This window comes from Plasmodium gonderi, assembly GCF_002157705.1.
Source record: "Plasmodium gonderi DNA, contig: Chr11, whole genome shotgun sequence".
Taxonomy (NCBI): domain Eukaryota; phylum Apicomplexa; class Aconoidasida; order Haemosporida; family Plasmodiidae; genus Plasmodium; species Plasmodium gonderi.
In genome coordinates, this window is record NW_021628936.1 from 441,061 (window position 1) to 454,605 (window position 13,545).

Below are 13,545 nucleotides of genomic sequence, written 5' to 3' on the forward strand. Positions count from 1 at the left end.
GTACTATTTTTTTTTTTTTTTTTTTTTTTTTTAACGTTTTATAACACCGTTCGTCTATTTCAGATTATTTATTTTTTCTAATGGGACATGGTATTTTTTATTCTTATTACAGACACAAAGCAGCACAAAAAAGAAAGGAAGATATTTTATAACTGCATAATAGATAAGCATGCTCATTAAAAGAAACTAAAATGAAAAAAAAAAAAAAAACAGAACAAAAGTATTTTCACCAATACTGCATATATGTACTAGTGAAGAAATGTAACCCTTTTTTTATACCATCTGTGAAAAATATAAAATATATTTTCAGCTCCTTTATTTTTTTTTTTCTTAATGGAAATATACTGTACTGTGCATGTTCATTTGTCCAAGCAATTCAATAAAATTTTTTTTTTTTTTTCCCTTCGCAGTTTTAATAACATTTCATAGTCTATCACCTTAGGGTCATAATCTTCCTCATAATTTTTGTCTTCTATAACATACAACTTAACATCTTTGTCACTTATGTATATGGTTTTATAATACCAAAAGTTGAGTTTCCTGATGAAAAAATAATATGGAAAAGTTCAGTACGAAATTTTTCTTAACTGTGTTTCGTTAGGAAATTTGTCAAAAAATACACCTTACATGAATTGGTACGAACAAAAGATTACGGTATTTATCGAAGTGATTTTCAAAAATTTTTCGAGTACATATATTTATACGTAATTAGTGTGACGCACACATGAATGTAAATCACAAAAGGGAAGACAAAACCATATCTGATGAACACTCATCATTGATAAGGTTTATACATATCAGTTGTCAAAACGAAGTTATACTTCAAATACAATACAGAAAACTGAACTTACGCCTGTGGCTCGTGATTAAGGAAGAAATTTTTGAACTGTTCAGAGCAGATAATTTCTCCAGGAATTCCATTAGACTCTACCTTGTTAGCTATTAGTACATCTAATCCCCACATATCATATCTGATTCTAACCGAGCCAATGATCCCACCGACACAGGAACCGTAGTGCAGCCCAATCCGCATACTGAAATCATGTTTATTAAACTGAATTTTGATTGTATTAATATTATGAAGAATAAGCTTAGCTAATTTAAAAATGTTAAGTATGCCGTCCACAACTTCACTTTGATCAGTTACAGAAGAGTTGGGTTGGCTAGTAGCGACATAGGCATCCCCAATGGTAAAAAGTTTGTATAGTCCCAATTTGATTGTATCCTTGTCTATTTTTGATATCAATTTTTGTAATAATTTTAGAACATCTTTAGGAGCAACTGTTTTACTCCATCTTGTAAAACCTACGATGTCAGCAAATAAAAATGCAATTTTTTCATGATTATATGTTAACTGCAAATTATCATTTTGATATTCTTCCAAAACCTGTCTTGGTAATATTCTTGTTAGAAAATCATGTGATGTTTTCTCCATTCGATTTCTTTTTCTCTTAACTACAAATTGGGTTCTATCTAGATATTCTGAATACCAAAAATATAAGATGTTAATAAAAAGAATTAAAAGAATACTACAACATATTCTAATTTCACATATATGTATTTTGAACAGTTTAAAAAAGGAATAAATAAGGAAAACAAAAAAAAAGATAAAAAAGAAAAATTTATGCTTAAATAACATATTTTTAATAAATATCAACTGCATGCAAATAATCAATTCAGTTGCGTCTTTCATAAAAAATAATGATCTATCACTAGAATTCCCAACAAGATTGCTATAATGTATGCATGATAAATCAATAATTATAATACACCAAGATGATAAGAATATATTTAAAATAAAAATTGTCCACATCATTTTACTTGAATTATTTTTATATTCCTTCAATTTCACTTTTAATAAGAGCCATATAAATGTTATTATGAATAAATATATACATCTTATAAGCCAAATAATTACAATGAAATCATTAGTCTTTAACTTATGATCATAGTAGGATAATTCTATCACGTTACATAAACTTAAAATCATTTCTGAAATGATAAATATAATAATTAACTTTTTTGTTAAGTCAATGTTTATTATTTCTCTGTAGTATCCTCTCGTATATTCTTCTTCTAGTTCTTCATCATTAAATTTATAGTAGAATCTATTAAAATTGCTTACACTTTTTTTATTTAATTGTAATGTAGATGTCAACTTTTTTAAAAGCTTATTTTTATTATAGTTATCGAATTTATTTGCAAAATCTAAATTTTTATTACTAACAGTTGTACATGTTTTAATAAGTTCTTCACTTTTTTGTTGAGTACTAATTAGTGGTGATTTTGTGTTCTCAAGTTTATGCTTCATTGATTGTGATTTGTCATTTATTTCCATACTTTTAAAATAACTTTTAAATATATGATTAATTTTTGTAAAAAAACTTTTCTTTTTTTTAAGTGATGGGATATATGTGAAGAAATGACCCTTCTTTCCATCAACAATCTGTCCACTATTTGTTTCGTTCGACTTTAAAGCACAGGAACTGTTTCTTCGAAAATCTTGGGAGCTCATGCTTTTTTCATCTTTCAAACTATAAAAACTTATTTTTTTTTGAATTCTATTTTTTTCATTCATTTTGACCTTTTCATTTTTTAGACTTCCCTCAGTTTGGTCATGCCTACTTGGAACTCCATCTTGCCTATCACCAATAGACATTCTGCGATATTTATCCTCCTCTTCGCCGAAATTTACTCCTTTCTTTTTAAGAAAATCGTTTTCACTAAATTTCGTTGAGTACATCTCCCTTTCTGCACATTCATTCGTGGTTGTTTTGATTTCGCCTGGACTTTTTTTGTTTTTTCGGTTTTCTTCTCTGTTTTTTTGGCTTTCTTCTCTGTTTTTTTGGCTTTCTTCTCTATCTTTTTGGCTTTCTTCTCTGTCTTTTTGGCTTTCTTTTTTGTTTTTTTTTTTCTTTTCATGTGCTGATATATCACTGCCCACATAGAATCCGTGCAGCACACCTTCTCCAAAAAATCTTTTCCTTTTTGTTTCCTCCTCTTCATTTTCATTAATGTCACCACTGTGAGATGTTGTAAATGACCTGTAACTCCGGATGTAACTCGTTTTACCGGTCCTACATTCGACATATTCGTTATAACTGCTTTGTGAATTTTCCTCCACATGTACATTTTCCATTTTGTTTACATCCTCTTCATTTCCTTCTATAAACAAATGATTACAAAAATTTGTACGTAAAGAAGGGTTATATCGTTTCAAATAGAGATTATTGTATTCACGTTCCTCTGTCAGGTTTTCCCTCATGTAGCTCTCCTTGGAATAAGAGTAACATGGTCTTCCACCTTCACAAAAACTGCTGTTACTATTTTGTGCTGATGCGTGTTCCTCCTTTCTTTCTGCTTGATGCTTTGAATGATGAAAAAAATGTATATGCCCCCCAACATTTGAACTCCTATTTTGTTCATCATTATTTGAGAAATTTCCATTTTCGTAAAAATTTTTTTTTTTTTTTTCCTGCCTTTTTATTTTTGTTTTTATATTTCTAGGTGGGTAGAACATGTTCCTTGGTATGTGTTGAATATCCATTTTGAGTAAATTTCTCTTTTTTTTATATATTTTGGTGAATAGATCATCAAATTTTATGAATTTTTTGTTTTTCATTAATTTTTCTTCATAAAAATCCGATTCCATGGAGCATTCATAGTTAGAGGTAAAACTTCCATTTACAAAATTGTAAGACACTCCTTCTTCCTCATGTATGTGTCTACGCTTATTTTCCTTCTCTTTTTCTTTTTTGGATCTTTTATACTCATTAGAGTTTTTCAGAATGTTAGAAATGTGAAAATTAGGCGAATAAAATTTCCCTTGATAATTCTTTCTCTCTTTAATGTAACTTTTTATGAGATTATCTGGCGTATCAAATGGATGCATGAAATCTGAGGAGCACTCCGTTACATAGGCTTTACTTTTTCTTTTCTCTTTTTTTTCCCTTTTTTTTACCCCTTTTCTCTCCCTTCTCTTTCTCATTTTACCTATCAGATTCATATCTTGCACATAGGGCGATGTAAAAAAATCACTCGACTCATTTTTTCCCTCAACCATTTCGTTTCTTAAACTTACTGGTGATTCCAAGTCATATGATTCCTTTCTTCTCACATTATGTGCTAATTTGGACTTTCCAAAACTGAGATATTTCGATGTCCTATGATTAAAAATTCTCGAATATGTAAGGAAACTACTACTTCTCATGATATCACTGAGATCATCTCTTTTGTTAAAATAGTGCAAGTGGTCCTTACTATGATGCTCACCTTCCCTTTGATACATATCCAAAACGTCTTCAATTAATTTGCTATCTGCATTTATTTTTTCCGATCTCTTTCTTTGCTTCTGTTCAGCCTGCCTCTTCCTTTGCTCGTCCTGCCTCTTCCTTTGCTCGTCCTGCCTCTTCCTTTGCTTGTCCTGCCTCTTCCTTTGCTTGTCCTGCCTCTTCCTTTGCTCGTACTGCCTCCTCTTCCTTTTTGTGCATGTCTTAGGGGTTATATCATCCTTCGTAACTTCAGCTACCATTTCATTCTCTGACACGAGGCTATCTTTTACACCCCCTTTGATGTGTTCCACATTGTCATTTTTTACATTCTCTTCTATCTCTCCCATGTGATCAAATTTTATCTCCTCTTCTATCCCTCCCATGGGAGCACATTTTACCACATCTAGATCTTCACTCCCTTTGCTTTCGTCGACTCTTCCAAACAGTGTGGAACTGGATGGGTCCCCATTCGAACGTTCCTCGATTTTCTTAGAATTGTCTAAAATGTCTACAAGCAAATAAGTCTTCATTTCCCCCTTTCCCTTGATAAAAATTTTTCTCTCTTTCCATACTAATGTTGTATCATCCTCTAAATATTTATAGGTGTCATAAGAGACATGAATATGATCTTTTACTGCAGTAGATTTCATTCTAGATGCTGTATTAACTGTATCTCCAAAAAGTGAATATTGTGGCTTAACTGATCCAATAACACCACTGATGGCCTTTCCTGTGTGTATTCCTATTCTTAGGCTGATATTTTTATGCATGTGTTTGTCATACACAAGTTCATCTCCGCCGTTGCTACAAAATGAGGAATTATTCTTACGATCACTATCCCCTTGGGCTATGTCCTGTCCATTTCTACTGCCACTTAGGGCATCTTTCTTCCAAGCTAAAACTTTATAAGAAATATAATACTTAGCACTTAACTGTGCTATTGCCAACTTGATTGCACACCTGGTGTCATATTTAATTTTGTGTATGCAATCATTTTGCTTTTCACTAAGACCTGAAGCAGCCAAGTAGGATTCAAAAACAGTTTCTATCTTGATACAATTGAAATATTTTATACATTTATCAAAATATAAATATAAATTGTCCAATGTTTCTACAAGTGCATGTGGTTGTAATGTTGAAACCATACTTTGAAAATCATCAATATCACAAAAAATTACTGATATTATACCCCTATCTTCACCTGATACATTTTTTCCCACCATTATTCCATCTGCTTTTGGATCACTTATGAGTAAATATTCTACTAAAAAACTGGGTAACATTGTATGCAATATTTCAATCTGTTTTCCTAAATTCACTTTCTGTTTATACCTAAATAAAAATTTCTTCTTTAAATAATAAATTTCATAATATTTCATAGATAAGCAAATAAACGTAAAACTTAATATGCATATAAGAAAAGTTATTGTTTGTTGTTTACATAGACATGATATATTGACTTGATCCAAATAGTGCAAACTCAGATAAGGGTTTTCACAAAATTTTGTGCACATGGACCCCCAGCTTTTGTTCTTATTATAGTACACCCAGAAAGTTAAGACTAATACAATGGTGCAAATTATTAACCCTTCTAATATTTTAAATGATAGAAAAAATATATAAGAAACTGTAAAAGAATAAGCTATCAACATGTTGATAACATCATTACTTATATTGTCATACAGTTCAAGCATAAATCCACATATTAGTACCAATTTTCCAATACAAAAAAAGAGAGTCGAATTTGATTTATTTCTTACCCTTATGTAAAATAAACAGACTGTTGTTATTAAGTAATATGCGACTAAAAAGTATGTTAAGACATTTAGAGAAAAATTTTCTTCATGTTTTACTTGTCTAGAAACAATTGCTTGTGCTAACAATATAACAAAAAAAATAAAAAACAAAATAACTCCTATAATCCTCAATTTTAGTTTGTTCCTCTTTTCATATGTTTTATATTCCAAGTTTAATTGTTGATTTCGGTACTTTATATTGATATCTAGAACTTTTCTAAATGTCTCATAAATAAACTTTGTCTTTTTAGATCTATTATAGTATGTGTTGTCGTCTTTTATCCTATACCTCATTGGCATAGGAATTAATTTTCGCAACTTTTTACTTTCATCAAAATGGAGGGATCCTTTTGTCTGCTCCTTCACCTCCCAATTTTCCACATCGTTTGTTTTACCCTTTTTTCTTTCTTCTGTCTGTACTTTATTGTCCTTTTTATGCTCCCTTTTCAGTAGCTTTTCCCGGAAGTGATCAGATATATCGGGGTAAATTCTGAAAATGTGTAAGTTTAAGTTTAAGTGTACGCGTAGGTGTATCTGTGTGTATGCGTGTTGATTGGATACTATTCAAAGAAATTAAGAAAGGGAACAATAAGGATTAGCTAATTCATGGAGTGATCCCAAATGTTTCATTTTTTCACACTTTTAAAAACATGATTTCGCACAATTGAGATAATACATTCCAAAAAAAAACAAAAAAAGAGAAAAGGTAAAATAAAGAGGAATATATTTCCTATGGGTAGTATACACCAATTTAAAAAAAAAAAAAAAGACTTACTTGTTATTCACAAATTTTACTGCCTTGTCAATAAAATAGTTAATGTACAATATTGGGAAAAGTGACAACCAAAAATACACATCTTCATTATGAAAAAGGCTTAATTCGCATTTCCCTATTTTCAAACAATCAATTAGGGTATACACGTTTACATATACAAATAAAAGGAAAATTATCATGATTGCTGATACAAAAAAATATAAGTGCCATGTTTTTGAAAGCATAAGAATTTTCTCCGATGTTATAAAAAAATTCAGAATGAATATGTGGAAGGTAAATGTTCTATGGGTTATCAAATGGAAAACGTGAATCCGTAGGATATAGTACGAGATAAATGAAATCAAAATAGCCTCCAGAATTGTTAAAAGAATAATAGTGTTGTTTAAATAATATTTCCTTCTTGCCTGATAAAAAAAGGGAATTGGGGTTAGGAGTTCAGGACAAAAGACAAAAGAATGAGTATTTCCTTATCCTAGCTCAGAAAGAAAACAAAAAATTATTTGCATAAAGAGGCATAAATGCATAAAAATTGTGTAAACAATATTACATCTATGTATTGTTCTAATCCTACCAGCTGATAAATGTACGGAACTTTCCTTATAAAATTATATGGTAAATCTATTTCATATGTTGAAAAAGCTATAATCAATAAATAATGAAAAATGGCAAAAGTTGTTTGAGAATACAAAATGGAAGAAATGGATGATCCAGAAAAAAAATTGTCGAAATTGTGAAAAAAGTAAAGGGAGACTATTGTGATCTTTAGGTATATTATCCAAAGGAATGATCGACTATAAGGGGGGAAGGAGAAAAAGGGATGAGGTAATTTGTAAGTTGTTGGAAAGGACAAAATGGGTTAAAAAAAAAGAAAAAAAAAAGAATAAAGAATAAAGCAAAATAGGAGAAGCAGAAAGGGGGAAAACTCAAAAGGTACAGTTAAAAATAAATTTAGTCCCTCTTAAGATTACACTAAAAGACATGACCCTACACTGTATGAACAGTTCCAAGGTCATATTATCTTCTGCTTATCATGCTCACACTTGAAGAGGAAAATGAATTGTTTTAGACATTGTTTTGTTGATACCTCATAACTATACATGAAGTTTCATATATTCCCACAACCCGTTTATTTATTATCATTTTAATTTTTTTTTTTTTTTTTTTTCTTCCCCTTTTAGACTTATGAAGCACTTTCCATATTATATTACCTGAGGGAAATTTTGTTTATCCGTCCCAATATGAGCAAATCGCTGATGTACCTAAACTCTTGCAATATGTAATCCGATATGCTATAAAGGACATTAACTTGTTCATTCAAATTTAAACACACACTTATTGTGGTGTTGTTCAGTAAATATGCATCGTTTAACGTAGAGCCAACACCTAATATTGTCAATCTGGGGGTAGTTAGGGAAAGAACTTTTTTTATAATTTTCCCCTTCGTTTCATTGTCCATCTTGCAAAATAGTACAACTGTAGCTCTCATGGCCATACATAAAAACATTTTCTGCAGTTAGGAGGTGTGGTAAACATGGATTATTTTTATCATATTTGACACGTGCAAATGGAGGTAACTAAAATAAAATTTAGTGTATGTCAGACAAGAAGCCCAAAGTTAGGCAATCAATCAAAATAAAAGGAACAAAAAAAACGAACAAACCAAAAAAACAAAAAAAACAAACAAAACAAACAAAATAAAAGGAACAAAAAATATATTACAAACAGGTTGCACGGAAAAGGAGTAGAATAAACCAATGTACAGAATATGTAACGACAAACTTACCATGGCCTGTGCATTTTTCATTATATTTTTTACACTATTGTCGTTTATTCCAAGGGCATAGGATGTAGAGTTGAGCTTGTCCAAGGAAAGAGTAAAATTATTGAAAAGTGCATCGGCCATATTTTCCATACTTTCTGAATCATCGGTATTAAAAAAATTGATTAGAAAAAAGTTAGAATTGGATGTAATTAAATTACATTCTAATGCTGTTAAGTAGGTATCCTTAGAGTATTCATTTGTAAATATCCATGATCTAATATCAAATTTGTCTAGGTCGCGAAAAGTTTCTTTTACTCCATCTTTTAAATCATTTTTCAATCCTATTATTCCTACTACTTCCAAATCGTTTAATAAAAATATTTTCAATAAATCATACAACATGAAAGATAACTTGTTGTTATTGCTATTCTTGATATCTTTTAGAAAAAGATATTTTCCAATATCTTCATTTTTTATTACTTTTTTACAAATTAATATAACTTTTAAGTAATTCATTGTATATAGCTTTATAATTTTTTTAATTTTTTTTATATTATTTTTTTCTATAGACAAATAGGGAAGAATGTTAAAATCGTACCCACGAACATATAATATTCCGTGATTTAATTCTTTTACATGTTTTAAAATGCACATGGAAAATTTATTACTTTTTAAAAAGTCATGAAAACAAATCAAATAATATTCTTTACATTCATTTTTTAAATTATAAAAAAATAATCTATTCTTATAACAGTACACATGATATCCTACATTCTTTACAATGTTATATAAACATGTATCTTCGTGTTCAATTGTATGAAAATGTTCTTCATCAGATTTTTCCCCGTATTTATTATATTCATCATTTCCAATTTCATGATTATTCTCTTTTTCATATCTCGCATATGCATCATTATAACATTCACTTTTATATTCCTTTATTTCCCTATCCAAACATTTTTCATTGTATATAATTATCCTGTTACACCCACATATTCCCAAAATGAATTGTTCTATTCTGTTAGACTGCTCCGTGATTTCTTGAGCATCTTCGATTATTTCTTTACAGTTATAGCTGTTTTCGAAATTTTCATAAAATTCTAAACTCAGCGGGGAGAGATAGAAAAAAAAAAAAAAAAAAAAAAAAAAACGCAGAAAAGTATTTCCAAAGGAGCCTTTTTTCTTACCCCGCTTTCCACGTCACGCCAACAGAACTAAGACAACACATGGTAGCATAATGGAGGGGGGGATACCATGCACATAAGAGTAAACATAAAAAAATATATACATATATGTGCCTGAATACATGTACACATGAACTGCAAAACATGCTGCTCTTTTTTCAGATTCATACGTTTGTATCCTCCACTTAACTTGGATTTTACAAAAGGCGTAAGCTTGACATTCTTATTCAAAATTTCTTTTTTCAAATAATTTCTATATCTCTCCTTCAGCATCTTCGACAAATCATCCACAAAGGGGTCGTAAATAGATGTGATACGACTCTCAAATATTCTTAAGAACTGTTCTAAGTCTCTTGACTTGAAGAGTAAGTTCTCTGGGTCCTTAAAAATTCTTTCGTCTAGGTTTAAAAGTTCTGCTACATTTTTTCTAAAATACAGGTGCGAAAAGGAAGGTATAACGCATAGAAAAGTGAAAAAACTCAAAGTAGAAAATTAGAAAAATAATGTTTTAGATCAGTACATATTTAGAATAGTTCATGTGGTGGGTGAAACTGCAATTTATTCTTCACATTTTTGCCCTAATCATTGAAGCAAACTGCTCTACCTCCTTTTTTTTTCTCCCCTTTTTTTTCACTCCTTTTTGCATATCTCATGTTATGCACCTGCCCCTCCCCCCTCTTCCTATACTCCATATTTACACATCTTCACTCAGAAGCTCTCTTCTCTTCACCTTTCACCGTCCAATATGTTCAGAGTGGGTAAATGAAAATCTTTATGAGAATAGACAAAATCACCCTTCGCGTATATAATATTGTTCACAGTGCATGACACAAATATTTCTTTTTTTTTTACAAGAATGCCACTTCTAGCTGTTGCCAGCAGATCGACAGTCCCTAGTGCATCGTTTTTATTTTTATTAAAAACTTTAGGTTTTTCACTGTGTGGTCCTTCTTTCATTCGGAGGTCATTTTCTGTGAATGAAGGACATCAATGGAAGTGTGAATTAAAATTTTGTGTTTTCCATGTAATCGCTTAGAGCATATTTTTAGTGAAGCACATCGAAACAATTCTGTGCCTAAACTCACATCATTTTTATTGTCATTTTGTCAGTCTTTGTTCCTATCATTTTGCATATTATTTTGTTTGTCATTTTGTTTATCATTTTTGATCTACCTATTTTCAAACTTTGGATGATGTATATTAAGCTCTTCTCCGAGTAAATCATAATAGGCAAAACTAAAATATATAGTCCAATAAAATCTTCTAGAACTGTTAAAAAGTTATCTTTTGTCTTCTGATGAGACCCTTGCGTTCGATAATATATCAGCTTGATAATAGTGCTTAACAGTACAAAAAAGAAATACATAAAAATTAAATAGTATACTACATTGTTCATTTTTATGCAGAATGTTCTATTCTCTTCAATTTTTTGTGGAATATTTAAATTTTTTTTTGTGTCAGCTCCCGTGTATACAACTACTGCATCTATGTACTCTGCCCCCTTAAGGATAGAAGCTTATAGAGATGAAAAAACAAAAGTGATATTGATAGAAATGGGGGGGGGGGGGAGGAAATAATAATGATTTATGTCTACATTTTAGTTATCAAAGTGTATTTAACATTTGATGGGGAAGAACCAGCGTGAAGTGTCTCTCAATTTTTTTTTTTTTCTGGTTCATGTTTTTTCTATTTTTGTCCATCTTCATTGGCGTTTCCCTTTGATTATTTCTCATGTTTTGATTTTTCCTTTTTTTTTTTTTTTTTTTTTTTTTTCTTTTTACATTGTAAAGCAAAGTTCTCATAACTTAGCATTAGAGATCTTGGATGTTTATCCAACTTAAAATTCCCCTGAAAACAGAACATATTCTTATTAGGCAGTTCACATCTAATGAATCCGTTAATTTCTGACAGCATTTTTAAGTAGTCCCTGTCAACTAAAAGGAGAAAAAAGGGGATTAGGAAAAATCCCTTATTAAGACTATACTTAGGGGGAGTTCACACGTAAGTGGCCACTCGTGTGCGTAATCGTAAGCGTGCACACAATTGTTGCACGTGCTTATAATCGCAAGTGTGCACATATGAAATTGTGAACATTTCACAAACGCGTGATACACATAAGGTGTTGAAAAAAAGTATGCATTCATACTTTTGTACTTATCTAATGGATACTTTATACTCCTTCTAAATAACCCATCAATTTTAAAAGAGTCGACCATGGCATTTGAATTATTTTTAACATAAAGGATAACGACATCCGCTGGGAATTCGTCACCTTGAAATATGCGAATTATGTTTCCTACTTTTATATCTTTCGTCGTAACCTGAAAGGGGAATATTTTACGTTATATATAATTTTACATATACATGAAAGGGAGTTATGTATATGGAAAAGATCTCTGCATTTCGTGATACTCTCACCCCCTCTACCTCCTTATACTTTACATCCTATTTTTTCCCCTCATCATATAACTTGTTTAATTACACTTTTTGCCAATAGTCACATGTCTCTATTTTGTGTAACTACCTTTTCAAAGTGAGACATTTTAGGAACAATCCTCAGATAACATTGCGAATTCGCATCTTTTATATCCTTCAGCTGTTTTAGCTCATAAAGAGTTTCTATGACTACTAAAATGGCAATGTTCAAAAATAATGAAATAGCCGTATCTATAAAAATATACTTTTTTGTTATCCCTTGTCCAAGTTCTGAAAATATATAGATGATCAGAAACAACGTATACACAATAACAGCATCGATTGAGACAAGCCTTCTAATAAAGTTATATAACTGAAAATGGGAATAGAATGAAAAGAAAAAAAAAAAAAAAAAATCACTATTACTAGGCAATATTTTTAAATTTACAATGTTTCATGTAGAAACAAAAAATAGCACATATGCACATGTGCATATATTTAATACGAGTAATATAGGCTTAAAAAAAAAAAAAAAAAAAAAGTAAAAATCTCACAGAGAAATTATATATTCTAAAATAGTTTCTACAGAATTTTTGCAAGTCATCTTCTGATGTTGGGTTGATAACAACTTTTCTGTAAATTTTATTTCCTGTACCTAGATATTTTCTATTTCCGTCTAAATGCTAAGCACTCGACGGTGAAAGAAAGGACATGTACATATTGAGTGAGGTTAAAAATGAGAATATCATGTATATGGAATATTTCTTTATTACTGCATTTTTTAATTAAATGTGTCTTTTCTTTACCCATTTTTTTATTCTTTTTTACTCTAATTTTTCCTTCTCACCATTAGCGTTAAAGCTTCAGTTTTCATCCTATTTGTGCTCTTCATTTTTAAACTTTTAAACACAAGAAAAAAAAAAAACAATTAGAATATAACATTAGCAGTTTTTTTTTTTTTTTTTTTTATCACACGGACATATCGAAAAATATCAAGTAAAAAAAAAAATATCCCATGTATTTTCTATTTCGTCTGTGTGTATTTTTCTTAAATGCATAAAACTGGGGTTGACAATTTAAATGAGTAAAATGACCACTTTCTTATCACTTGCGTTAAGTTCCTATACTTTTTGTTTTTACATTTACTACGAATTATTTGCAAATTTTATTATTTATTTAATTTTTTTTTTTTTTTTTTTTTGTATACATTTGATGAAAGAAATGCAAAAAACAGGTTATCAAAATGTGTAACTTGGTTCATTCTTTTTTACTCGTCTACATGAGCATATGTGAGTATACATACATGTAGGAACAATATTCTCCCTCACAACACCCCTTGGTT

The 13,545-nt window shown here is 30.1% G+C and overlaps 1 protein-coding gene across 1 annotated transcript; it reads right to left on the reverse strand.

Annotated features, from left to right (window-relative positions):
* Window positions 1–359: 359 nt before the first annotated feature.
* On the reverse strand, window positions 360–13,095 carry PGO_111000 (guanylyl cyclase; the record flags this gene model as incomplete). The annotated part of the gene is made up of 14 exons (XM_028688439.1): window positions 360–540; window positions 852–6,557; window positions 6,843–7,246; window positions 7,414–7,633; window positions 8,051–8,349; window positions 8,626–9,704; window positions 9,959–10,215; window positions 10,519–10,759; window positions 10,962–11,303; window positions 11,570–11,722; window positions 11,935–12,109; window positions 12,313–12,576; window positions 12,758–12,886; window positions 13,051–13,095. The coding sequence occupies 14 exons, from the start codon at window positions 13,093–13,095 to the stop codon at window positions 360–362; spliced, it is 9,495 nt and encodes a 3,164-aa protein (XP_028544240.1).
* Window positions 13,096–13,545: the final 450 nt, after the last annotated feature.